General features: G+C 35.8%; 4 protein-coding genes across 25 annotated transcripts; 1 reads left to right on the forward strand and 3 right to left on the reverse strand.

Annotated features, from left to right (window-relative positions):
- Positions 1–884: 884 nt before the first annotated feature.
- LOC7487062 (aquaporin NIP6-1) lies at positions 885–4553 on the forward strand. Of its 2 annotated transcripts, none has more exons than XM_024594634.2 (5): positions 885–1655; positions 1769–2002; positions 2092–2286; positions 3483–3544; positions 4104–4553. In XM_024594634.2, exons 1-5 carry the CDS (start codon positions 1431–1433, stop codon positions 4306–4308), a joined length of 921 nt encoding a protein of 306 aa, XP_024450402.2. In that variant the 5' UTR covers positions 885–1430; the 3' UTR covers positions 4309–4553. The 2 variants fall into 2 exon arrangements, with proteins under 2 accessions (XP_024450402.2, XP_002297797.3); XM_002297761.4 differs by having other exon boundaries at positions 900–1655; positions 1778–2002.
- LOC18094534 (uncharacterized) lies at positions 3298–6816 on the reverse strand. Its single transcript, XM_006368861.3, has 2 exons — positions 6211–6816; positions 3298–4330 (listed from the first exon to the last, which is right to left on the reverse strand). The coding sequence occupies exon 1, from the start codon at positions 6814–6816 to the stop codon at positions 6397–6399; it is 420 nt and encodes a 139-aa protein (XP_006368923.1). The 3' UTR covers positions 3298–4330; positions 6211–6396.
- Positions 6817–8030: 1214 nt separating this feature from the next.
- On the reverse strand, positions 8031–12735 carry LOC7496051 (Golgi SNAP receptor complex member 1-1). Its single transcript, XM_002299228.4, has 5 exons — positions 12438–12735; positions 10847–11086; positions 9928–10095; positions 9423–9536; positions 8031–8468 (listed from the first exon to the last, which is right to left on the reverse strand). Exons 1-5 carry the CDS (start codon positions 12480–12482, stop codon positions 8355–8357), a joined length of 681 nt encoding a protein of 226 aa, XP_002299264.1. The 5' UTR covers positions 12483–12735; the 3' UTR covers positions 8031–8354.
- Positions 12736–15459: 2724 nt separating this feature from the next.
- LOC7487063 (pentatricopeptide repeat-containing protein At1g76280) lies at positions 15460–24524 on the reverse strand. Of its 21 annotated transcripts, none has more exons than XM_024596546.2 (17): positions 24376–24524; positions 24170–24253; positions 23300–23439; positions 22968–23057; positions 22816–22867; positions 22655–22712; positions 22381–22574; positions 21791–21898; positions 21269–21451; positions 20405–21034; positions 19718–19810; positions 19433–19606; positions 18792–19019; positions 17725–17868; positions 17431–17619; positions 16358–16477; positions 15460–16198 (listed from the first exon to the last, which is right to left on the reverse strand). In XM_024596546.2, exons 4-17 carry the CDS (start codon positions 22997–22999, stop codon positions 15794–15796), a joined length of 2610 nt encoding a protein of 869 aa, XP_024452314.2. In that variant the 5' UTR covers positions 23000–23057; positions 23300–23439; positions 24170–24253; positions 24376–24524; the 3' UTR covers positions 15460–15793. The 21 variants fall into 21 exon arrangements, with proteins under 21 accessions (XP_024452314.2, XP_024452297.2, XP_024452301.2 ...); XM_024596529.2 differs by having other exon boundaries at positions 23300–23619; XM_024596533.2 differs by having other exon boundaries at positions 23300–23644.
- Positions 24525–24579: the final 55 nt, after the last annotated feature.

Consider the following 24579-nt stretch of genomic DNA (forward strand, 5'->3'; position numbering starts at 1 on the left):
TTATTTGAGTTGATTTTCTTCTTATTTTTTCAAAGCAACTCAGTTTCCGAGTATTATTGAGTGTTAATTTATATTAATTTAATTTATTTTTTACATCTGTTAAATAGATTTTTTTAAAAAATATTTTTAAATAATTACCAACGAATTAAATCCGTTGGTATATTCTAGAGAGTTGAAAAAGAATTACTGCAAATATCATTGTGCCAATGTTTAATCACCGACAGAATTGTATACGGTATTTCTATCGGTTATATGACAAAATTTCCAAGGAAAATAATGACGGAATGAAGCTAGTGAAAATTGTTTTGACGTGCTTTTACGGTCAATAAATCAATTGGTAATTTTATTACCGACGGACTCACCGACAGATAAAAAATTACTGACAAGAGTTTTATCGACAAAACATTTTTGTTTATGAGTCTGTCAGTAAATTTATTGTCGATAGAATGAGAATATAAATATCGACAAAAAAACTTCACTAGTAAATTTAAGAATTCTGGTAGTGTAATAAAACTAAGAACGCATATCTTGGTTTAAATTAAGAAATAAGAAATAATCGGTTGGTGGTATAATTAATATATTAGTGACTTAAGTGAATTTTTAATTGTTCATTGATTGTCATTATCGAAGATTCCAGAGCATCACTTGATTCACTTCTTAATTAATTAGTCAACAACTAGTTGCACGTTCATTAACACATAGCCAACCAATTAAGCATTATTTTGCTTTGTTTTTTCTCTCCAGTACTGCAAGCAGCAACAGGAAGTATGTCGCTTAAATTTATTCATCGAAGAAATATACTGATGCATAGAAAATTCAGAATATTAAACAAATCTACTAGAGGGAAACATTTTTTTGTCTTCTATAAGCTACTTAACTGGTAGATTCAGAAGAGATTAAGATATTGGAGTCATGCCAACTGTTGTTGACGAATGTTAGCATGGTTGGCTAATTAATCTATATATAGATCAGATCTGTAACAATTTCAAGGCAGGCACAGAGTCTAACAAGAAGCTCACAGAGTGGTCTCATCTTCTCAATAATTGAGTGAAGACATTGAGTATAAAAAATCCAAGTGGTAAAGACAGGAAATCAGTGATTCATGTTTCATGATAAAGGCCTCTTTTTCTAAGTTTTTCCGCACAGGACTTCTTGCAATGTCCCACCGTCCACTTCCAAAGGCCACAAACCTCCCATCTCCAGCAGTTCCAACCACTAGCTTCATCTCTCTCTCTCTCCATTTCTAGGGATTCTCCAAGTCAACTTCTTTTCTCTATTTCTGTTCTAGATATATCAGTTATCCCACTTCCTTCAAAGCATAGAGAAGCAATCGCAAATTCCGAGTATTTAGCCTCTAATTAGTTTGCACTTACTATATAGTATAATATTTATACAGCCTTTTGATTGTTTTTGCTAATTTAGCTAGAGTTATGGACAATGAAGAGGTTCCATCAGCTCCTTCAACCCCAGCAACACCAGGGACTCCTGGTGCTCCTCTCTTTGGTGGGTTTAAGGGGGAGAGAGGTGTTCACGGTAAAAAATCTCTTTTGAGAAGTTGCAAGTGTTTCGGTGTTGAAGAATGGGCTATGGAAGAAGGGAGATTACCTCCTGTCTCTTGCTCATTGCCCCCTCCTCCTGTCTCACTTGCTAGAAAGGTGAGAATGTGTGTTTAGATGACTCTCCATGATAGTTCCAATATTAATCAAGAAAAATGTAATTGAACCGATGTTCCATTTAGTGTTAATTATTCATATGATAATGATGCAAGAACATGCAGTTGGGAGCTGAATTCATGGGCACTCTTATACTGATCTTCGCTGGGACGGCCACAGCCATTGTTAACCAAAAAACACAAGGTTCAGAGGCTCTCATCGGCCTTGCTGCCTCTACTGGACTAGCTGCGATGATCGTTATATTATCAACCGGCCACATCTCTGGAGCTCATCTCAACCCATCCATCACCATTGCATTTGCTGCCTTGAAACACTTTCCATGGAAACATGTACAAGAAAACACACTCTTGACTTGATGTTTTACGTCCTTAATTCAGCAGATTTTGGATTAATATTAACGTGGCTTTCTTTTGAACAGGTGCCGGTGTATATTGGGGCACAAGTATTGGCATCACTGTGTGCTGCATTTGCTTTGAAGGTGATATTTCACCCTATGATGGGAGGGGGAGTCACGGTTCCTTCCGGGGGACATGGTCAAGCTTTTGCTTTGGAGTTCATTATTAGCTTTATCCTCATGTTTGTTGTCACTGCTGTGGCCACCGACACAAGAGCTGTAAGTACTTGCTACCTCATCTCGAGTTTGCAAACCCTTTTCCACTAAACATTTCAAATGACACAACAAAGAGCAGTTTTCAGATGGATGAATTCTTTTCTTACAATGAAAGATTATCTGATTATAGATTGTTTTAAGTATAATTATTGAACTCAGCCCGGGATTGCCCTGTCTAAGGAGTCAACTCCCGAGTCATATGGGTTACCCCGGGTCAACCCGAGAAAATTAAAAAAAAAAAAAAATATTTGAGATTTTAATTTTTTTTTATGTGAAAAAGTTCAGAAAAAATTTATGTGAATATATATATATATTCCCATCCACGTTGAAAAGTTAACCATTCATGTGGATGATAAAAAAATAAAAAACTAAATATTTATAAATTAATTTTATATTTTTTAGTTTGATAAAATAAAAATATATATAAAAAAATAATCAAGTCTCATCAGAGTCACGCCAGGTCATTCGAGTTTCGGATTATCCCGGTAAGTCGCCTAAGTTTAGTTAGATTAATTGCAAACTTAAGTTTTGCCTATTAAAACGCGGCCAAAACCCCAGGTAGCCCGGGTTTTAGATCAACTTGCGGGTAGAGCCGGGTTTTATAATTATAAAGGTGGGTAGAAATAGTTTATCAGAAGCAAGAAATATCCCCTCTCCCTCCCTCTCCCTCTCCCTCTCTCTACTCTTTTTCCCCCTTCAAAATCACTTCCTTGTAAATTTTCCAAGAAGTCAATAAAAATATCTCCTTCGCAAATAGAAAGACAAGAGTCAAATAAGATGGTTGGCACCCTGCAACCCCTCATCTTCCCATGGATAAATAATTCCAATAGTAACATTGATTAATAGAACCAATAGCCCTAGAATGGATCAAGATCAATTTTATATTTATCTACAGGAATAAAATATGCACTGATTTATCACTTTCCTTCTCTCCCTGTCTCCCACATAAATGTGTATCTTAAATTGTTTTCCTTTTCCTGTCAAGTATTGTATATCATACAAAAAGCACAGCACTAATACAATGGTAATGTGGGATGGATCAAGCATACATAAAATATCCTATCCATATTAGTTCACAAGAAGAATAGCAACCCCACTTCCCCAAGGTTTTATATAATCACAATTGCACACAACACATTGAAATAGATACATAAATTGATGAGCTTGGCAGGGGTGACAAGAATTATGGCCATGTGCAGGTGGGGGAGCTGGCAGGAATCGCGGTAGGGGCTACTGTCATGCTCAACATACTCATAGCCGGGTATGTCTCTACTAATCTCTTCAATTATTTTTGTACTATTGATCTGATTTGGGAATTGGGGGAGTCCAAAAACTAACAGTGAGAAAAAAGCAGTGAGGTCAAAACACTGCAAAGATGAATATTTAAGCACTGTAGTTAGGCAACAACTTGAAGATTTATGAAATAGAACGAATCCAAGAAAGCTATTGAGTCAAAAACTATTCCAGTTCAGGTATAGACAAACCCTTCCATGTAAGCTGATGCGAGCGACATGACAATTAGCATAATTTTTTGTGGTTCAGAACCTTTGAAGATCGTTCCCATTTGTCAAAATTGAAAATGATCTATGATTCAGGCCATTCTTCTCCATGTTTATGACAGTTTGTGTCAAATAAAATATTAAAAATATGAAGATAGCAAAAGAAAAAAGATTCTCTGTTTTCCTGTGCACAAAGTGGTTAATAGTAAATGGAGCATTTCTTTTATTCATTTAAATTTTATGCCAAAGGCAAAAATACTACATAAATCAAAACATCTAAACATCATTAGCATATTGGACTGTCTTCTTTTACTCGTGCAGGGAAACAACAGGGGCATCAATGAACCCAGTCAGAACATTAGGGCCAGCCATAGCTGCAAATAACTATAAAGCCATATGGGTTTACCTCACTGCCCCGATCCTCGGGGCATTGTGTGGAGCAGGAACGTACTCTGCTGTCAAGCTGCCTGAGGAAGATGGTGATACTAATGAAAAAACATCAGCTACAAGGAGCTTTAGGAGGTGATTATTCAACATGATCAACAAACCTGCACAAATAATCCCAAAATGCTGTTAGATAAAGTGCAGATGAAGAAAACGAGATGAAGCTCCTGCACATTGCATTCTAGTGGGTCTAACAAAAAATTAAGATGAAATGTGAATAAGTTGGCTTTTACCAATGTATATGAAGAAATTACTTTGCGGTGCTAGCTATCTCAGATGGAAGTGATATAACGTTGTCTTGAAATACATGAGACTAAATTGGGCGCACACTTGAGATGGAGAGTTTAAATAAGAGGGAGGGTTATTGCCATTATTTAACCTAGACAAAAAGAAAGAGTTTGCCCTTTGCCTACAAGTATGACAACAAATTCTGTAATAAAATGGGCTAAGAAACACAACTTGAGAGCTTCCAGACAAGTCATTCCATTTTCTCTCCTTTCTGATTTTCCTTTTCCATACTAGTTATCCAATGCCCATATCATATCGCTACCTAGCCACTCTTCTTTGTTATATTTCTACCACCCTCCTTAGGCCTCCAAATAATGTCTTCCAACAGAAAACGTTAGGAAGGTGCTTTCTAAAACTACTCCTTTTCCTCTCTTCCTTACTAAAACCACCTTCTGCCTCCTTAACTTCTAATGACACAATTTCTTGAATATTGGTTTTTAATCTTTATACCCCAAGAGACTTCTTATCTAAAAATACTTATCAACAACAAAACAATGCTCCTTGAAGCTCCCATGAACAGAGCAGGGAGAAAAGGAAAGTTGATCTTCAACATCAATACATCATCTGGGATCATGGCACTAAGCCAGGTTCAATAACAGTAACATGCCTGTTCTAAACTATTCGAGTAATACATCCGGACATTTTGAATATTTTTTGATGATATAATCATGCTATCAAAATTCCGTTGAATAACTGAAAGAAGTGGCACACTGCTAGGGATAGAAAATTTTGCCTCCAAAGCACTTAGATTTACTGCATCATGGAACTCCACCCTAATGCTTAACCAAACAACATACATTCATTAATATAACCAGTTATAATTTCTTTCAGCTATGATCAAGTTTCTAAACATAGAGAGCCTTGCGAAAGAAAACTTAACTCCATATTACCAGCCATAATTAAGTGACACGGTGGAAACCCTACAGCACTGTCCATTTTATAATGTGACATTTCTTTTGTAGTGACCAATATAATTTCTTTATTTGGAAGTCGAAACATAAAAATTCATCAGACACAGAAAAGAAAATTTTGCGTGGGAGGCGTGCATTTAAATTGAACACCATCAGACCCTTGTGCCACAAACCCTGAAGCTCACAATCTACATTTATCACACAGACAGCAACTTGTCTGTTGTTCAAGTATTTCATTAGGTCACAAAAATTATGAAAGATGTACAGTACCAGATACATGCAAGCCAATTAAGACAACTCTATTCAATCAGGCAACTAGCCACACTAATATCTCGAAGGCTCATATCTCAATCCATATGTAACAAGGCTAACAATTTTCTGTCTTTCTACAAACATGAGAATCATTAACCATAATACACAGTGATTCTGCATTCCTCATTCCCTCTTTTTATTTTTTTTTATGAATCCTCTTTTCCAGTAGAAGTAGATATACACAAAAAGTTGAAAAAACAATTTAACTCTCGATTTGACGCCAGAAGATTTAAAAGGACAGCACTACTTTATTCAAGAGAGACACTTTTGCTTCTCAGAACTTGCCAGTAATCACAATCAAATAGAGTTTACCAAGATAGCAGTAAACCCAATATAAAAGCATAAAAGAAAGGTGCTACCGCTAGCTTCTATTTATGTCAACGTGGAATATAGCAATGCATTCGTGAATCCTAATGTCATAAAAAAAAAACTAAAAGATTTAAACTTTTGAGGAACAAGATAGGAAAACTGACCTCAAGCAATCCTCTTGTCTTCTCCCTAAAACAAATAATAATTCAAAACCCAAATATTTGCTTTCTTTTTCTTCACTTTCTCAGCAACCAAACATACTTTCCTTTCCCCCTTCAAAATCTAACCCAACAAAACCAATTTTCTACCCAAAGAAAAAACCCCATAAACAATTCAGCCGCAATTGGCCATCAAATGGGCAAAACCCTCCGGGTCTGACCCGACCCCGAATCGGATCCGTCGTAGTTTTTACTTTTAAGCATGGAGAGAGCTGCCGCAGCAATCAATACGCCAATGATATCGGCTACAGCGTCCTTTGCAGAGGCTCCAGCGGAGGGAAAGAGGCCAATTTGGTCGGCTGCCTCCTTGGCGGCGCCGGCGAAGAGGGAGAGAATAGCACCGACCCGAATAGAGTGGCGCTTGAGAAATGGATAGCGGGTGAGGGAGGCTAGCTTGGAGAAAAGGAGGGTTAGAGAGAGACAAAAGAGGACATGGTATAGCTTATCTGGGGCTAGCCATGGGTCTTCATTGTTGTCGCCCATTTTGTAAGTTCTCGGGTTCGCTTTGAAAGAATGGGAAAGAAATGGTGATATATTTGAACCTCTTCTCATTTTATAGCCATGAGTGATTTTAATTTTCTCACGATCATTATTTTTTCTAACCAATTAGTAATTTGCAATTTCTCAAAATTGGTTGGTTTTAATTATTCTGAATACTTATTTGATACTTGTTAAATATAAAAATAATTGTATGTATCATGAAATATTAAAACTACATTTTACCTTATTTATAATGTATTATATTCTATTTTTTTCATAATGTATTATTTTACTTGTGTGGGTGTTCATGTGTTTTAGATTGAGGTCTTAAATAGATTTTAAATATGTATATGAAACCGAGTTAATAATTTGATAAATAAATTATTAAGTGGAGTTATTAAACTTATCTAAGTTTAATATATCAATTTAATGATTTATAAATTTAAAATTTAATTTAGACGATATTTTAAATCGAACTAAATAAACATTGATTTAGTTAAATTTAATTTAATATTTTTCAAAACATCATAATTTTAATTATGATATGAATCAACCTATCCGACCATTAACTCATGGCTTAAGCTGGAACAAGTTTAATAGGTATAGCCTCAAGCTTGTTCCGACTTTTTGTAGTGCAAGATTATTACACCATGAGAATGCTCCCATCTCTTGTTAAAATATGGGGATAGGGAACTCCGTAGACTGCAGATGAGTTTCGGATGACTTGATGGTTCATGTTTTGTGAGGAAATGTCATAAAACACCACCACCACCACCACCACCAGGAATGTGGTGTAGCATCTTTCCATAATCTGGTCTTTGACACGGTGAAGTTAGCGTTGATATTTTTGACCAGTAACTTTAGTGTTGACTGTTCAACCGTTGATATTAAAAGCACTTTCACCAAAAAATAACAGCCTATCCCATGACGATGCTGCAGCACATTTATAGTAAAAAGGACACGAGATGAGGATTGCGCTAATGGCAGCAACACGTAGAACTTGTTGAGATTAGAACCGAACATTTGCCTCATGGCTACAGAAAACTGACAGCACCAAAGCTCGAGGCCTACATGTAAAACATAACTAAATTTGTGTACTCCACCTACACTGTTTGCATGCTTAAAATTCTCTCTATCCATCCACAAACACAATATTACACGCACTATTTCTTCTCTGCCCTAGACTAGATCAAGCTATTTTCTTTTCTTTTCTGAGTTGGATGCTCAAATGCAGATTCAAATGATGTCACAAGGTAAGCTCAACCATCATCTTCAGACTTCATGAATAACAGACAATGAACCACAGCTTACCTGGTAACCCTAGTTGATCCAAGGCTGTGTACCAGGTCTGTGAAAGTAAATGTCAATATAATTTCTCAGTTTCGACAAAACATTCTCATCATTTTTGTCTATACGAACTTTGTATTGACCTTTACAAGGCATATCATTAATGCTACACGGGTGATAATACAAAGCATTAACTACTAGGGATGTCAATATAGACTTGGACAAAAAATACAACCTTCCTTGATCCAATTTAGAGCAAAAAAAAATAAAAAATTGGGTTGTCTCCCCACAAGCAACTTCCAAGCACGTACATGATGAAATTCTTACTTGGTCACCCAGTAAATAAAAATAAGAAAAGTGCATACGGAAGCAACCAGGGAAAGTATGATGGAATCCATAGACTTTCTCCTCTTTATTGCTGACAGAATTTGATTTACCTGCAAAGTTAAGTTGAAGCTTGTCGATCATTGCAAGTACATACATGGAAGTGTATATGAAAGTTGAAGTAATGGAAAATAGATCATTTGATTGGGCGGGGGGAGGGGAAACAATAGTAAACAGAAATTATAGCACAACAATGGCTAAGAAACTAGAAGGGAGTTGAAGTTGGAACAAGATAATTGGGTTTAGAGTTCATAAGAAACCTCTAAAACCTGAACAGATTGATAAAAAAACAAAGAAAGTCCTTTAAAATAAACCTAGTAGCCTATTTATACTTGGTTAAAATCATAACCTCTAACTATACGTCACATGCTAATCACATGACAGCTAAGACTCTTAAATCAAATGAGAAAACCAAAAGTATAAGGAAATTACTAAAAAGCTCCTGCATCAGTTAAGCAATCACCTTAAAGTGATGCCATCTTGTTTATTCTAGCATGCTAATGGAGATACCTGTCCGTTACAAAAGATGCCATCAAAAGACATTTTTTTAACAGTTGCTTATTTGGCAGCTTTATTCAGCAACGGTAAAGGGATGTTAGAAAAAATTATTAATACTTCTTGGATGGTTAGGATTCCTAGGGCGACTAGGTTTTCTTGGGCAGTTTAGAATCTACTATAAATACATACTATGTAACTCTATTTCGACATAGTGAAAAATAAAAGCTCCTCGCTCTTGTGGATATAGACACATTGCTGAACCAAGTTAAATCTTGTGCTCTTTCTGGTTTCTCTCCTATTGCAATATTCATCGATAATTGCTGCAGGTTTTTCACAACACAACCTATTATCAAGCGTCTCAACTTGTTTTACACCATTTATGGGCTATAGAATGCAAAAAAGAAACAAGTCTGTTTAAGGTTTCCTTTAAGAGATTCAAGACATAGCTTCAGTCAGTGATCAAGAAATATTTCAAAGATTATTAGTCACTTGAGCTAAATTTTGCATACCGTTGGGAGGCGGCTGCTAACATTACTCAGCTTTGAATTAATTCCTCCAAAAGTTGAACGTTGAAGAACAAGAGAACCAAGAGTTGCTTGAGCTTGTGAAATCACATTATCCATCTGCAGCACCAGAGCATCAGGAACAAGGAACTTTAACAAAAAGCACAAGTTGCAAATAGCAGTCATGGTTGAAATTTCCTGCTTCAGATTTTATTTTTATTTTTGCATAAAAACACACTATAGATTGCATATGCATGTTGACATGGAGTGTGAAAATTAGAGAAATTGTATAGCAAGCACTTAAAGTGCTTGGGACGGCATGAGAGCGAAACCATACAACAGCTCCAAACATAGCCTGAATGTTTCAATGTTTCTATGATTTTAAATGTATTATGCCAAGTGTTTCATTGCAATAGAAAAGGAGATGTATAATAGATTGAGGATGTGGAAGTCCACACACCCATATAACACAAACACATTACCACAAAAAGAAAAGCCCATTGGCATGTACCTGACCGGTATTTCGGCTAATGGATGCATGCTCTCTAAGGAGAGCTTGGTCTGCAGAACCAACACCGTCTTCCAAATCTAATCTTGTTCGATCAAACTCTCTAAAATCCTCCAGAAGCAGAGCATGTTCTTGCTTAGCCCTCATGCCAGAACGGAGGCGATGAAACTCCTGCACTTAATCATGTGTAATTCCAAGTGAGTTAAAATGGATATAATCCACTACTGTGCAAAAGATTACACATTTCCCTGTTGTGTGTCTTTTTATTTTTTGGGAGGAGGGGGGGCATTTGGTTGAAGGAGTGAAGGAGTAGAAGCCAGAAAAGAAGAAGTTAAGTGGGAATTAAGAAAGAAGATTGCCATTATCATCGAATTTTTTTAGTTTTTCATCCATCAATTTCAACTCCAAAGCAAGAAAAGCATAATAACAAAGGCATTATGTTTCTGTTTATTCCAGCAAAGGTGAAATGGACTACGATTGTTCAATTGGAAACCAAATAATTCATCAGCTTATTAACAGGTTTGTGCATGTGAGCATGAGAGCAATAGCCGAAACAATAAATCCATCATTGGTGCCCAAATTCAAAACTATTTGTCAAACATGTCAGCTTATTAACATTGCCATGTGAAAACCAGAAAAATTCCAAGTTATCTCCATCAGTAACAAACTAGCACCATACCTCCTTTTGCAGGTATTCTTGGTTTTCCAATGATAACGAGCTATAAAGCCTGATTGTTTCATTTGTAGTGAAATTAAACAATAAAGAGAAAACCCATCATAAGAAAAAAGAAAAAAGAAGCAATAGAATTGGTCTCAGCTTCAAGAGATGTTTGCCTCTTGCAGGGTCAACTTAAATAAAGAAACTCAAGATATTTGAGGACCATAAGCAAAAGCTCACAGATTGACTGCAAGGCCACTGTACCTGAGTAAGATCTTGAAGAATTTCCTGATGCCGAGTCAAGGTGTGAGAAACCATTTCTGATCCTCCAGATGATACCCATGCTTGCATCTGTGAATTTACTTGTTGGAGCTGTTTTAATAGTCGGTCTATCCCAGATTCAGGATCATTCTCTGCAGAATCAACTTTTGTAGAACCCTTTGAGGATGCCAGTTTACGATATGAGTTCATCTGCTCATCTAACTGAGCTTCGAGTTTCCTCGCCTGCAATAATATCTCAGAATATCATTTACAAAGAGATCCAAAACTTTAGCAAGCAGGAATTAATATCAAGCAGAAAGTATAAGAAAAGAACATGGATTAATAACAAACGAACTTGTAAAGCAACCATGATAACTCCCTGTATGATGACATGAAAGGATGTTAGGAAAGATAACTAGGGCTCCTTAAGTTTTTAGTTCAGTTACACTTTGAGCTCTCTAACAACTTTGTTCCTGAGGTTTAAGTACTGTTATGGAACTTCGCTCATGAGGTTTAAGTACTATTGTGGTTTGACCATCAGGAATGTTGTTAAATGCAGACATGATCACTTCTAGTTTAAGAAGTAATACTATAGATTTAAAACTACCCTTATGAAGAAGCCATACATATATGTTATTCAGCACTGAACCTGAGAGGTTTAACTAATCTACTTTAATCCCTGAAAAAAAATCATTTGAATAAAACTAATCTCATTATTGAACCATCTCTTGAAATTGAATTGATAAATTCATAGATATCTTGATGTTCTCAACCATCCAAACAGAAAGAAACTCAAATCTCCAAAACCCATGGCATGATATGAGCATCACCAATGACAAAGTTCAAGCTATCCATGGCAGGGTCTTCAAGACTTCAGGAAACTCAAGACAAACAGCCTCAATGCATCATCACCCCTAAAGCAATATCCCTAGTTCCCTAGAAGTAATTCCCTCCATCATTCAAGACGATGAGCATCCATGAATTTTCAATACATGAATCCTACTTAGCATCATTTGAAGACGTCTAAATATAATTGAAACCAACCAATCCTCTTGACAACAGATATTCCAGTTGGCCTTATTCATTCACATATATTCCAGCCCCGCATTACCCTTCTCCCAAAACCAAATCAACTCCACGGAATAAATTCTCATTCAAAACCAGTTGGTTTCAATCAGCTCGAAAAATCTTTCATTCCATTCAATTGTAGATCCAAACTAGACGATTTCTAAGAAAATCAATGTGAAACCAAATCCTTTACTCTTCATCCACGCAAGATCACATGGTACCCCTCTATTGCGTTTTAGCATATGCATCCTGTCAACATTCTCTCATTTTCATTTTTTTCGGCCCCTTCTACAGCAAGACCATAATGACCTTGCTGAATTTCTTCTGGCGTCTGCCGTCTAGTATAACATAAAAAGCAAGCAAATTCTACACATACATAATAATTCTCAAGCGAAAGTATGAAAATAGCGCAACTAAAACAAAACAAAAATCGAAACTTTCGATTCAAATCTCTAAAACAGAAAAAAGAAATCAGGAACCCAAACAGAAGAAGCAATCAGAAAGGAGAAAGAAATGATGAAGCAACCTGTTTGCGTAAAGCGTCCCATGAAGAAGTAGTAGTCACTTCCATTGCAGATCTCTCTCAAAATTCGATTCAATTTCCTTCTCTGTTATTTAATGATGATCGTAAATGATGATTTTGAGAAAGGAATTTGTGGAATTAATGATTGGTAGTAAGGATTTGGGTTCGATCGATCGATCGATTAGAAATAATAAGAAGATGAGATTGGGGTTTGTTTGGAGACAAAGACAGGTCGTCTACCGCTCGCTCGCTGTGTCTCAACGGCAATTTCGTGTGAGACTTCTATTTTTTTTATGGAGTGTTTGGAAGTCTGATCATGCCGTGTTTTAAAAAAACAATTAATTTTTTGTTAAATATATTATTTTAACTTTGGTGGCGTTTATAATTATTTTCACCTCTTGAATTATTTTAGAAAATCATCTTACAAACTTCTTAAAATTCCATATTTCATGAGCCATATTTATAAACGGTTTCTTGGGAGCACTTGCCATTTGAGACAGGGATTAGTCTGGATGAAACCTGAGATACCCTGATTAACACCAAAAAAAAAAATTATTAATTAATGATGTTAGTTAATATTTTATTATTTTTAAATACCAAGTTTATATTAAAATCCACCAGCATATTTGATGGGATCTTATAAATTATTTTGAGAAAACCAACTTACAAACCTCCTAAAATTCTGTCCTCAAATAATTTTTATTTTAAAAATATAATCAATAATTAATGATATCCATTATTTTCTTATTATCTTCTAAAACCAAATCTTTATCAATATTCCTCCAGCATGATTGGTGTAATCTTAAAATTATCTTCACCTCAAAAATTATTTTCATCGTGGGATGAACCTTACAACAAAAACATTTGTAAATATTTAAGTTGTTAATCAATAATATTCATTATTATTTTATTATTTTTAAATACAGAGCTCATGTTAGAATCCTCCAGCTTGGTGGGATCTTAAAATTATTTTTTTATCTCAGGAATTATTTTGGGAAATTTATCTTGCTAACCTCTCAAAATTCCATAGTCCTATAATTTTTATTGTAAAATTATTTGTGAGTGGCAGAACCATTGATTAACAACAGGTTAAGCATTAATTTTAAAAGGTGACGATACGAGGAAAGATAAACAAGAGAATTACAAGAATTAAATAAATAAACACATGGCAATACCAATAGATAATATGCCATGCCGCGGAATGAGAAAATGAATGTTTATAGATTAATAAAATTATTAGGACACGTATTAAATGAATAAGAAAATAAAATTGAATAATAAAAAAAATAGAATGTTAGGTTAGAAGTTATGGTTAGGAAAAGTTATTTAATTTGTATCATGATTATCCTTGTAGTCCATGCCTTTGCTTATATATATATATAGTTGATGAGGCAAAATATATAATTAAGATTTTTATAAATAAAAAATATTAATTAGATACAACATGCTTGACAAACACATCAAATCCAGAAAACTTGAACTTGATATTTAACTAAACTCAAAATAACATGGATCTGTCAAATAAACTAGTCTCAGGGGACTTGGGCTTGACATTTAGCCAAGTCCAAGATCTCAAGTCCAAGATACTGTAAATATTGAAAACATGTTAGACCCAAAAAACGTGCACTTGGCATGAGTCCGACAAACATGCCAAACCCAAAAGCACTCGAGCTTTGCAAGCAGCTAAGCTTAAGGTAGCTTAAGTTTGTAAACATGTTGGATCCAAAAGAATTTGAGCTTAGCAGTCAGTCAAGCCCAATGAAATGTGAGTCTGACAAGTATGTCAAACGCAAAGCATTTGAATTCAAACATTACCAAGTAAAGCTACATGTCTGGTCCTAAATGACCCCTTAAAATAAAAGTATTGAAGATATGATAAACCATCATGACTATCCATTTAGAATAATTGTTCGTATTGATGTAATGATTTTTCTATACTCATAGGTGTATACAAGGTCTCTTAAAAGACTTCCAATATTTACTGTCTCATTAATAAATGTAAGAAATATTTGTTTGTCATTGATGCCACCGAAAGCAGAGGACTTTCTAATCCTTCTTTTCTCTAAAAACAATAAGGTTCATGAGACTGAACTTTTCAGGCAAGGATTTAAAAGTTTTTATCTCGTAAGATAAACTCTTATAGGTTACAGAGTATTAACCAACTTAAAAATCAAGAACAAACATATTTGTTCCTTAAATTTAATACTCTTTTAAATTATTTATTGTTTTTTTTTATATATAATGATTTATTACGGGAGGATCTTTAAGTTTTTATAATCAGAACTGTCCTTGTAGTACTTAAATTTTTACCATAAATCTAAAATTCTTAAAACTAAAAAGATGAAATTCAAGTATTTGAATATATTAATTAATCACTATCAAAATAACATATTATTTATATATTTTAAATTTTGAAATATCATAACTAATCCTAATGAGAATGACAATGGACATTAACGTTACCTCAAAGAAAATAATTAAAACGCCAAGGAAATTTTAAAGTTCATACCCGAGGCTTAAAATCTGCTCGTTGACGTTGAAATCAGCCTTGAGAAAACATATATATCCCTTCTTTTCCTTTGATAACCTGAGATATTTTTTAGCTCAATCATCCTAGGAGCTTCTCTCGTTTTCTTGAATGCCGAATCCCAGCCCTCTCCTTATTTTTATTTTTTTTCTTAACCTGCCAGCATTCTCTGTTTATCTCCGGCTTACAAATTCCCCACCAGTAGAGCAACCCTCCCTGTTTATAATCATGTGTGCTGCTCAGCCATTGGTAAGCTGGGCGGCATACATGATTATTTTGGGCAGTGCCGCTTGAAAATTTCATTTTTTTTTAATAAGAAAAGAACAAGTGCCGCCCAATTGGTTGTTCTGGGCGGCACGAACCGGTTTTTGCGTGAAACAAGAACCAGTTTGCGGCTAGCTTAATTAATTTTTTTTTTGAGAAATTAATCCACACTTTTAGGGAATGTCACGTGTGCATTTTATCAATGGGGTTGTTTAAAGCCAGAGATTTAGACAATGGATATAATCTTGACTTTTTTTCTTGGACAAAATTGGGTATCTACACGGGGGCTGTACACAATCAACAGATCAACTTTTCTTCTGAATTAACTGGCAAAATTTGGAGCACAACTGCTGCTATGCAGAACCTGTCGGATGTTACAACGGTAGCCAAGAAGTTGGAGGGAAACCCAACTGGCCCACTATAGAACAGCTCTCCACCAAGAGCTCCAACTGCACGAAGTCAGTGGCTGTTAAAATGGCATAGCTATAGCTTCTGAGATAAAATTGCAGCCTTAATTTGGTGTAACTGACTAATCATCCAATCTAAAACACATCTGCGGTTGCAAGTGTCAGTGGACTTTCTTTCTGCTATCATAGTTAGCTGAAAGTCTTCTTGCCCACGCGCTCTTATTTGGTGACCAAGAAATTGGAAACCCAAGAATGGCACAATTTCTTAAATTCAAAAGGGCAACAGCAATATTCTCCTCAAAATCTTTAAAATGCTCAAGTATTCGTGACTCGGCTTCCTTGTCTTCAGAAAGGATCAAATCCTCAAGTTCTGCCTTCTTTTCTTCCAGAACACAGTCTTCTTGGCTAATCATCCGCATGCTCAGAACTTGCAATGCTTCCATGGCCATATTATGAAAACCACAATACACATAGGCGGTGAACACATTGTTGCAGGTTGTAGTATCAGGCTGGATTTTCTCCCGGTGCATCTGCTCAACAATAAGCTCTATGATATCGATCCTTCCCTAAATATTCAAGGAAAAAACAATACTTAGTTGCTTGGCATAAGGATTTTTTTTGCGAAAAAAACTGAAGGCAAGGCAAGACATAGACATCATGCCAGTGTCATAGTACATTCTAGTTATCAATTTTTTTTTGTCTGAGTTTGGTGTGTGATAGTATACCTTATCTTTTGCTACATGAAGAACAGGATTATATAACAGTACATCAAGTTTAATCTCTTCAGAGTGCCCTTGATCCAAAAGATTCAACGCTTCATCAAAATTTTCATCTTGCAACAAAATCTGAAAGAAAATAAGATAACAGTCAGATTATTGACTAGCACGAAGCCAGTTATAGGTTAGCACTTGGCAGCACTATACTCAAAAAAAAAAACATAAGAAAAAGTCAGCAGTGCCAAAACCAAACTTTCATAATTTACAACCCAAGGTAACCCATGGCACATGCAGTCATGAACTAGTAAATACCAAGTATCATCTCTTACTTCTTCATGTTCTCAAATCCTTGGACCAAATAAGATATAGGGCAGGAAATCAGCACATGTGCCATTTTTATGGATAATCATTTGCTATCATGTTCTATAACCCTTGGAGACTTAGCTCTGGTGGTAAGTGGGTTTACTCCCCCATGTTATCATCATGGATTCAAATTCTAAAGGAGACTGCAAGAAAGTAATTTCATGCGGATGCACCTGGCCCGGTATGGATGGTTTGTTTAATACCCAGCCAGAGACTGGGAGGGACCTGGTCCTGGTGCATGGATTCATGGAAGCTGTCTCGAGAATATCCTAACTGTTAAAACCCAAAAAATAGCAAGCTGTAAAGGCATGACAAGGGCTAGAGGCAGGACCTCCTGGAAGCAACGCTTGATAAAAGAAACGGTCATATCTCATAAGCCTGGCATGATCAATGCATGATTGTAGCCATGAAGGAATGAGAAACAAGAAAATAAAGGTGCAGTACCTTACATTTATGTGCAAGATTTCTACATTATATTTCAGCATAAATGATGCATTGATGCTAACAAGCAATTAAGTGCAGAGGGAGATGGTAGGCCAACTACTTGAACTCGGAAATTTGGAACTTTTGTAAAGCATGTTTACGGATAAGTTTCAGGCATATTAGAAGCAGAAACTTGGTGATATGCACATTTCTGTGTTTATTAAATCTTCAAGGCAGCAGCATTTTGTGGAATATTAATTAAGATGACACATGAGCAGAGAGACAAGTGCATATACCTTTATGAGAGCAGTGTACCCCACCGTCTGTAGATAAAACCCAGAACGCAACATCATGGAAACCAATGCACAGGCAGATTTATAACATCTTATAGTGCGACAACAATCAATCATTATACAGTAAGTTGCAGCATTTGGCTCGAAACCACTTGCTTTCATATGTTTGAAAAGTGCAATTGCCATTCGACACTGCATGTTAACCAGAAACATAATTTGTAGCATAAGGCAGGAGAATGGATCCACAGGTCATCAACTAGCAGTGGAAATTCATAACTCACAAGCAGAACCACTTACTTCCTCAGCCTCAACGAGTGAATGCAGCACTGTGTTATAAATAGGTATTCCCAGATGCGTGTTACTATGATAGAAAAGATCTTCTGCCACACCTAAATATTGCATTAGCTCTCTCATCATCCCTTCTTTTCCAAGAGCTTTCAACTGGAGACATCCAAAGAGGAATCAATGTTATAGACTATATTTTAAGCCACAAAACTTAAAACTTTTAACCAGGACAGTTTCAGTTCAAAATGCAAGGGCAAGCAGAGGTGCACTGCATGGATAAATGGAAGTTAATGCCAGAACAATTCAAGAGCCAGAGATCAACATTTTTCATTGCCAGGAAAAACGTGCTTCAATAAGATCATGTTAATTTTGTCAAATGGATAGATAGGTGGACAATCCAGATATAATAAAATCAAAAGCAATTGAAAGAGGAATCCTATAAGACAGAACAATAATTCCAAGCAGCATTATCCCATCCACCGGATTTGATGTGCTAGTTCATTAGGAAGCCTGTGTATATACCTATAGCCTTAAAGCATCCAAATGTTGCCGCCATACCATGTCATGGAAACAGAGTACATGCAATTGCAACAGTCAATGTTTTTCATCAATTGCATCAGTGCAGGTCCCTCTTAAAGCAGCACCAATGGATTCACCACATTAAGAAGGTACCAAGCAGGGAACCATGCTTTCTAATAAAAAAAAATTAATCTTTCCAAATGTATGCCAAAAAGCTAAAATAAAAATGTAGCATTAGTTCTTCTGCTTTCCTACTATACCATTCATTACAACTGAATTGAACTTTTACTAAAAACATATATAGAAAGGTATCTTTGAGACGTTGAAAAACAGATAGGGATGCACAACATTTATTAACCATTCTCAATTTTTGAGCATGGTTAAAGACACCCTTTGTGAAACTTAGGGCAAAACTAGTGATCGATAATTTTTTCATGCTTTCAAAGTGGGTGGAATTTTCAAGGTGATCAATAAAAAAAGTCATATTCAAAGCAATTATTTATTGATATCTAAATGCCCACGTAAAAGGTTAAAAAAACAAGTGTGCAGCACGGAATTACCAAGTTCTTCATTGATTCCCGACTATGCTGGACACCATTTTTCGCCATATCCTTCTCTATAGCCTTTATCCGTTTAGCAGAGTCTACACGTGACAACATATCACCATCCTCATATGGAGCATTTGTATTGCCAACTAATGAAAACAGTTGCTGATATGTCCTGATATCTGGCTGAATCTTTAATTTTTTCATTTTAGCCAACATCCGCACAGCACGCTCAGGTTGATCCTGCAAAATTAACAGACTGAAATTTTCTACTGACAATGAGATCATTCAAATGTAGTACTTGAATTCATCGATTAGGTGATTCAACAAGATAAGTTTTGTCAAGAAAATTACAAGTTTTCAAAAACCACTAGCAATAACACGGTACTGTCACTCGCTAATACACAATTTCATTGATATTCTCTAGAACATAACAAGTAAAGATGATTTGTAATCACCAATCAATAATTCTTCAATTCAACATTCACAATTTCAACTTATCAAAGAGGAATGCGAGGGCACTCTCTATCTTTGTTATAAAAAGAAATCAATTTCCACATATTCATGCAAAATTTCTCACTAGAGAGAGAGAGAGAGAGAGAGAGAGAGCACAAGTCCAGTGTGAAGTATCAGATTGGAGCAGGTGTTTAACTCACCATTGCATCGCAAGCTTCAAGAAATGAATTATAAGGATATGGATATGGACAGTTGGTAATTTGATCCAACAGAACCTCTGCCAAATCCAGTTCCAAAGCTTTGCTACATGCCACTGAAATGGTTGCAAGCGTTGGATCACATGGCTTCAAATTCTTCTGTTGCATTGTTTTTAACTGCAGGGAACAAAACTAGTTTATCCATTCACGAAAAAGATAGTCCATGTATCATGAGAGAAAAGCGTTCTGAATTTTGTTATATAAATCACCAAAGAGTAAAAGTATTACCACTTCCATGCCTTTCCTGAAATGTCTCTTAGAAACAGCTCTAGCAAATCCATTATACGTATGGCTTGAAGGTAGCAAGCCAATATTTTCCATCTACACAGAAATGAGAAAAGTAATTTGAGCACAAGAAAAGAATGCTATCGGTAAGGTAATAAAGTACCGAAGTGCAGTCAAAACTGCACAAGCAATCTTAAAAAGAAAAACAAATATAACAGAAACAAGTAACAAAAACATATAATATCAATATTAATGAACAGAGAAGATAACAGCCTCCTTGTAATAGAGATGCCTAAACCACATTGCAGTTTTCAGATATTGTGATAAATTATTTTTAAAGTGCATCAATAGATGAAGATAACAGCCTCCTTGTAATAGAGATGCCTAAACCACATTGCAGTTTTCAGATATTGTGATAAATTATTTTTAAAGTGCATCAATAGATGATTTCCAATAGAATTTGATCTAACTGTACAAAAATCCATGATAGTTATAGTATTCAACTGCTGTCACTGTGATGAAGGTTGCACGAGAATATTCCAGAGTAAAAGAATCATTATTCAGCAGCCATGTTCTTCCCATTTTAATGTATAAGAATAACTAGAAGTAAGCACAGGGAATGCTAAAGTACAAGGGACATCATATGACAACCACATTCAACAACCAGAATCTTAAGAAAAAATGCAAGACCTGTAACATTAACTGCTTTGCTAATCCAGGTTTTTTAGCTTGCGCACATGCATGTATCACATCATTGAAAGACCACCTCAGGATCCTGGAAAAAGGCATGATTTTACGTTTATCCAGTCCAACTTGTCCAGCACTTTCAACTTCTTTATTTCCCATGTCCGAAGTAACACACTCTTGTATGTTACAAGCAGGAGCATTTGCTGTCAAAGGAACAGACTGTTCATTATCGCACTCTTGTACGTTACAAGCAGAAGCATTTGCTGTTGAAGGAACAGACTGTTCATTATCACATTCTTGTATGTTACAAGCAGAAGCATTTGCTGATAAGGGAACAGACTGTTCATTATCCTTTAAATCAAATTTCTGCAAGCCTAATTCACAGTTTGGATGTATAGGAACGTTCACTCTTGATGGATAGAGCTGTCCTCTAGAAGAGGTCTGTACAAAAGTATTTCCTCGGATGGCTAAAACCACCATATGTTGCAATTTTTCATATGCAGACTTTAAATCTCTTAGCCTTGTAAAGGACCAAATAAACTTTTGCAAGGTAAGAATGCTTGGACTGAAGTGTTTGATGTAGTCTTCCCAGATTTCATAGACTGCAGAGAGGTTCTGTTGGGAAACTGCCAGCTGAAAGCAAAAAGGAAAAAATTAGGACAATAAACTTCTAATGTAATAACTTATAATAAATTCAGTTTCCAGCTTTAAAACCTCACGGAACATGAGCCAGGTAGGAAAAAAATGGAAAACCAGTCACTCAGCTGCAAATTTTCTTTGTTTAGCGGGATTGTGAACCAAAATGCTTTAACCACTAATGCCTTTCACAGGAAAGACCATCAAATGAGACCGAGACTCTTTACACACCTTGAGAAGCATTATGTAAGTAACTTCATCCTTCCCCATCATTCTGCGCTCCATCAATTGCAAACATTGATCGGCATAATCTGCCCTGCTCATATCTGAGCATGCTCCCAAGAAAGTGTTATACACCGGCAGGGTAGGATAGATACCATGGCTTTCTCCAATAAAATCAATCATATTAGATGCCTGCATGAAGCATAAGTGGTTGGCATGGGAATACTTAGAACCAACATCCCAAAAAAGAATGAACTAGTTTCTTACACAGTTTTTTAACAGTAAGTCCGGCAAAACAGCATTTGTCATTATGAACAACATCCATATCCATCCCTTAAGAAACAGTATCTCGCTAAAGAAATGTAGTCATCTCACTAAGATTGATCAGTCAACAACGCAAAACATGTTGAAATAACCACATTTTGAACATTTATTACTAATGCTGAAAAGTTAAAATGAAACTACTTCCAACACATCATCACAATAACGACATGAAAAATACTCTCACTGAACACAACAATATGCATATACCTCCTCCAAGTAACCTCCTTTACAAAGTGCTCGGATCATAAGCAGGTAACATTTGCTATCCAGGCCGACCTCTTTTTCCTCCATTATTTGCCAAGTCTCCAAGACAAGCTGCAGCCAAAAGGGAACAACTTTCTGTAAATCTTGCAGCCAGGATCCCCAATATTTGGAACAAGACTAAATAACAACTGCACTAACACAGTTCAAGAACTAGGAGCATCTTTGACTTCCCAATATTGCACAATCAGTGTACGTAATAGAATACTGCTGCTGAGTGTGTTTAATAGACACAAGTGGATTACAGACCAAGCTGGAAGTCCAGAAGTGTTAAATGATATTTTTGGTGTGCAACTTTTTGAATTTTTCTATTTGAGTGCACAACTTTAATTTTTGTTATTCCAGTGGCAAACTTTAACCTTTTTTTTTTTTTCCTTATCATGTGTTTTTGTTAGATTCTGTCATGTGCATGATGACATGTATGCCAAGCGTGCACAAACTAAAAATATCATTAACTCAATCCAGAAAATTAAAAATTAAAATGCACAAACATGCATATACAATTAGATATCGAATTCTCTCGTCAATTAGCTTACCAATGGATCAGGTGATCTAGCACAATATTGAAGTATAGGAACAAAATTGCGAGGCTTTAATGACTTTTTTTCTTGGCCAAGTTCTAAAAGCAGAGCAGATGCTCTGCTTCTCTCGCCCATGTGAAGTGCACTAACAATTTGCTTCAGAATTGAATCTGTAGTTGATTCTGGACAATGCTTTGAAACATTATTACCTGCATTGAAGATTTGCACTCTTAAATTTGATTCACATGCCACTTGATATAATTTGAATTCGAAGATTGCGTAAAAATACCAATTAAAGCGGTGAAATTCTGAGAGAACCAAAATTCATCAGTGACATTTCTTTGTCCCTGTCAAATAAAGTTAAACATTAAAAAAATTCAACTTATTTATAAATATTTTCACTTACAAGGAGACATCTATTAAATAGTAATAAGAATCACCAATACATACTTGTTTGTGAGATTTAAATTTTTCTGCTATTGAGCAAAAAGAAACTCTCCCTCTGTTAAAGGTGAAAAAAAAAAAAACATGAAGGAAACCCTATATTAGAGCGCAGTAAATGGTGACTTTCAATTTACTCACTCATTCATGTATGTACTTACAGAGGTCTATGCATTCTTTGGCAAACTAGCATAGTAGATCTTTGAAACAGCACTTTATAGATGATACTGTCTTTATCAACCAAATGGCATCTGATAGATGAAGAGCAGAACCCATTTGTTCTATTAGGCAAATAAACAAACACTTTGCACACGACCGAACAGCAACACGGAATTTAAAAATAACATTGGACCCACGATTCTCAGTTCCAATACGAAAGCAAAATGAACAAGAAATAATAAAAAAAAGTAAATAAAAAATATTCCCTTGCTCAGACAAAATGAACAAATGCTTGTTACGGTACTCCACTAGTATTTTTCTACAGATCAAATACCTTTATGTACCTGTTTCCGGTGAATTAACAGCGGGGCCACCTACATGTTGTAACCGGTGAGTAACGAAGTAGAACTAATGTTGACTTTGAGGAAGATGTAGAAAACGAGGAACCGTTGTTATGATGCTGTAAACTGGCAGCTTCGAAAGTACAAAAGAATAGTAGACAGAGCACACCAAAGATTCTAAATATGAGAATTCCCCCTTGGATTCGAGAAGAAGGAAATGAAGAACAGGAACAAAACGAAATAAGGCGTTTCTAGCTCTAGTTTCCGGTGAGCTTCTCCGAATTTTGTCTGGTAATCAACTACAAATTCAATTCTGAAGCAAATTGTTAGTTGGATCTCTGCAATAAATCCATTGACCCATGAATCAAATTTTATTTAACAAAACAAATTAAGAGATCGAGCTTGTTTAATGGTCATTTTTTATAATTAAAAGAAGAAGAAGAGCTACTTTGCATTATAACTTTAGCCAAATCAGGTTAAAACGTAAGTGTGGACTAAGGCATTCTCGGCTAAAAAATAACAAAACGTAAAACTTGATCCCATATCATCCCAAATCAGATTAAAACGCAAATGTGGACTCTGTTTCTACTTTCTATTTATATTCATCAAGATATGCAAGCAAACAAACAAGCTAACAAATGGGCAAGAAAAACAATCTCTTCATTTTTCTGACTTGAAAGTATTAATATCGACAAATTATCCATTTTCAATCAACAATGAAAACCCATCCGTTGAGAAACATATGTCAAAGAAACTTACTTTATCATCAATTTCATGTACAAATACTCCAACATGCGAGATTTTCTCCTTTTCTTTTTCAAAGAACAAAAAAAACAGAGATCGACAGAGAGAAATCTTATTACAAAGAAGTGAACTTTGCAGAGGAGATACGAGAGAAATGTGCTTTGATGGACTGCTGCTAGGGCTGGGGGTGCTGCAAAATCTACCTGTACAACATACGATCAGAAGTTAAGGATGATGTACCGACAGACGCAATGCACAGAAGCGATAGAAAAAAGAAATAAGAGAAGGAAAACAGGAATCGAAAGCACAGACCGAATGCACACACTTTGCTTAGTTCTCGGCTTAATAAGCTCTCTGGTGTGGGAGAGGGAGGCGGCTGGTTTGCTAGCTGTGTAGATGAAGATTGAAAGGTTGGGTGTGAGAGCCTGGAAGGGAGGGGGCGGTTGGTTTGCTAGGGAACTAGAAACTCAGAAAGCAAATTTTCTTAGCAAACCGGACCGGTCCGGTTCGGGTATTTTAATTCCAACCC

The sequence above is a fragment of the Populus trichocarpa genome, chromosome 1, assembly GCF_000002775.5.
Source record: "Populus trichocarpa isolate Nisqually-1 chromosome 1, P.trichocarpa_v4.1, whole genome shotgun sequence".
Classification (NCBI taxonomy): Eukaryota; Viridiplantae; Streptophyta; class Magnoliopsida; order Malpighiales; family Salicaceae; genus Populus; species Populus trichocarpa.

Bases quoted from the DNA above. Each gene is read 5' to 3' on its own strand.
- LOC7496051 (XM_002299228.4), bottom strand. From the start codon at position 12,482: ATGGAAGTGACTACTACTTCTTCATGGGACGCTTTACGCAAACAG. The intron at 11,087-12,437 runs GTTGCTTCATCA...ATATTATTGCAG, and splicing joins GGGACGCTTTACGCAAACAG to GCGAGGAAACTCGAAGCTCA. The intron at 10,096-10,846 runs GTACAGTGGCCT...GATTAAGTGCAG, and splicing joins TTCTTCAAGATCTTACTCAG to GAGTTTCATCGCCTCCGTTC.
- LOC7487063 (XM_024596546.2), bottom strand. From the start codon at position 22,999: ATGCTAGTTTGCCAAAGAATGCATAGACCTCT. The intron at 22,868-22,967 runs GTAAGTACATAC...CACCTTTAACAG, and splicing joins CAAAGAATGCATAGACCTCT to AGGGAGAGTTTCTTTTTGCT. The intron at 16,199-16,357 runs GTATACTATCAC...TTGAATATTTAG, and splicing joins TTCATGTAGCAAAAGATAAG to GGAAGGATCGATATCATAGA.
- LOC18094534 (XM_006368861.3), bottom strand. From the start codon at position 6,816: ATGAGAAGAGGTTCAAATATATCACCATTTCTTTCCCATTCTTTCAAA.
- LOC7487062 (XM_024594634.2), top strand. From the start codon at position 1,431: ATGGACAATGAAGAGGTTCCATCAGCTCCTTCAACCCCAGCAACACCA. The intron at 1,656-1,768 runs GTGAGAATGTGT...TAATGATGCAAG, and splicing joins CTGTCTCACTTGCTAGAAAG to AACATGCAGTTGGGAGCTGA. The intron at 3,545-4,103 runs GTATGTCTCTAC...TTACTCGTGCAG, and splicing joins CTCAACATACTCATAGCCGG to GGAAACAACAGGGGCATCAA.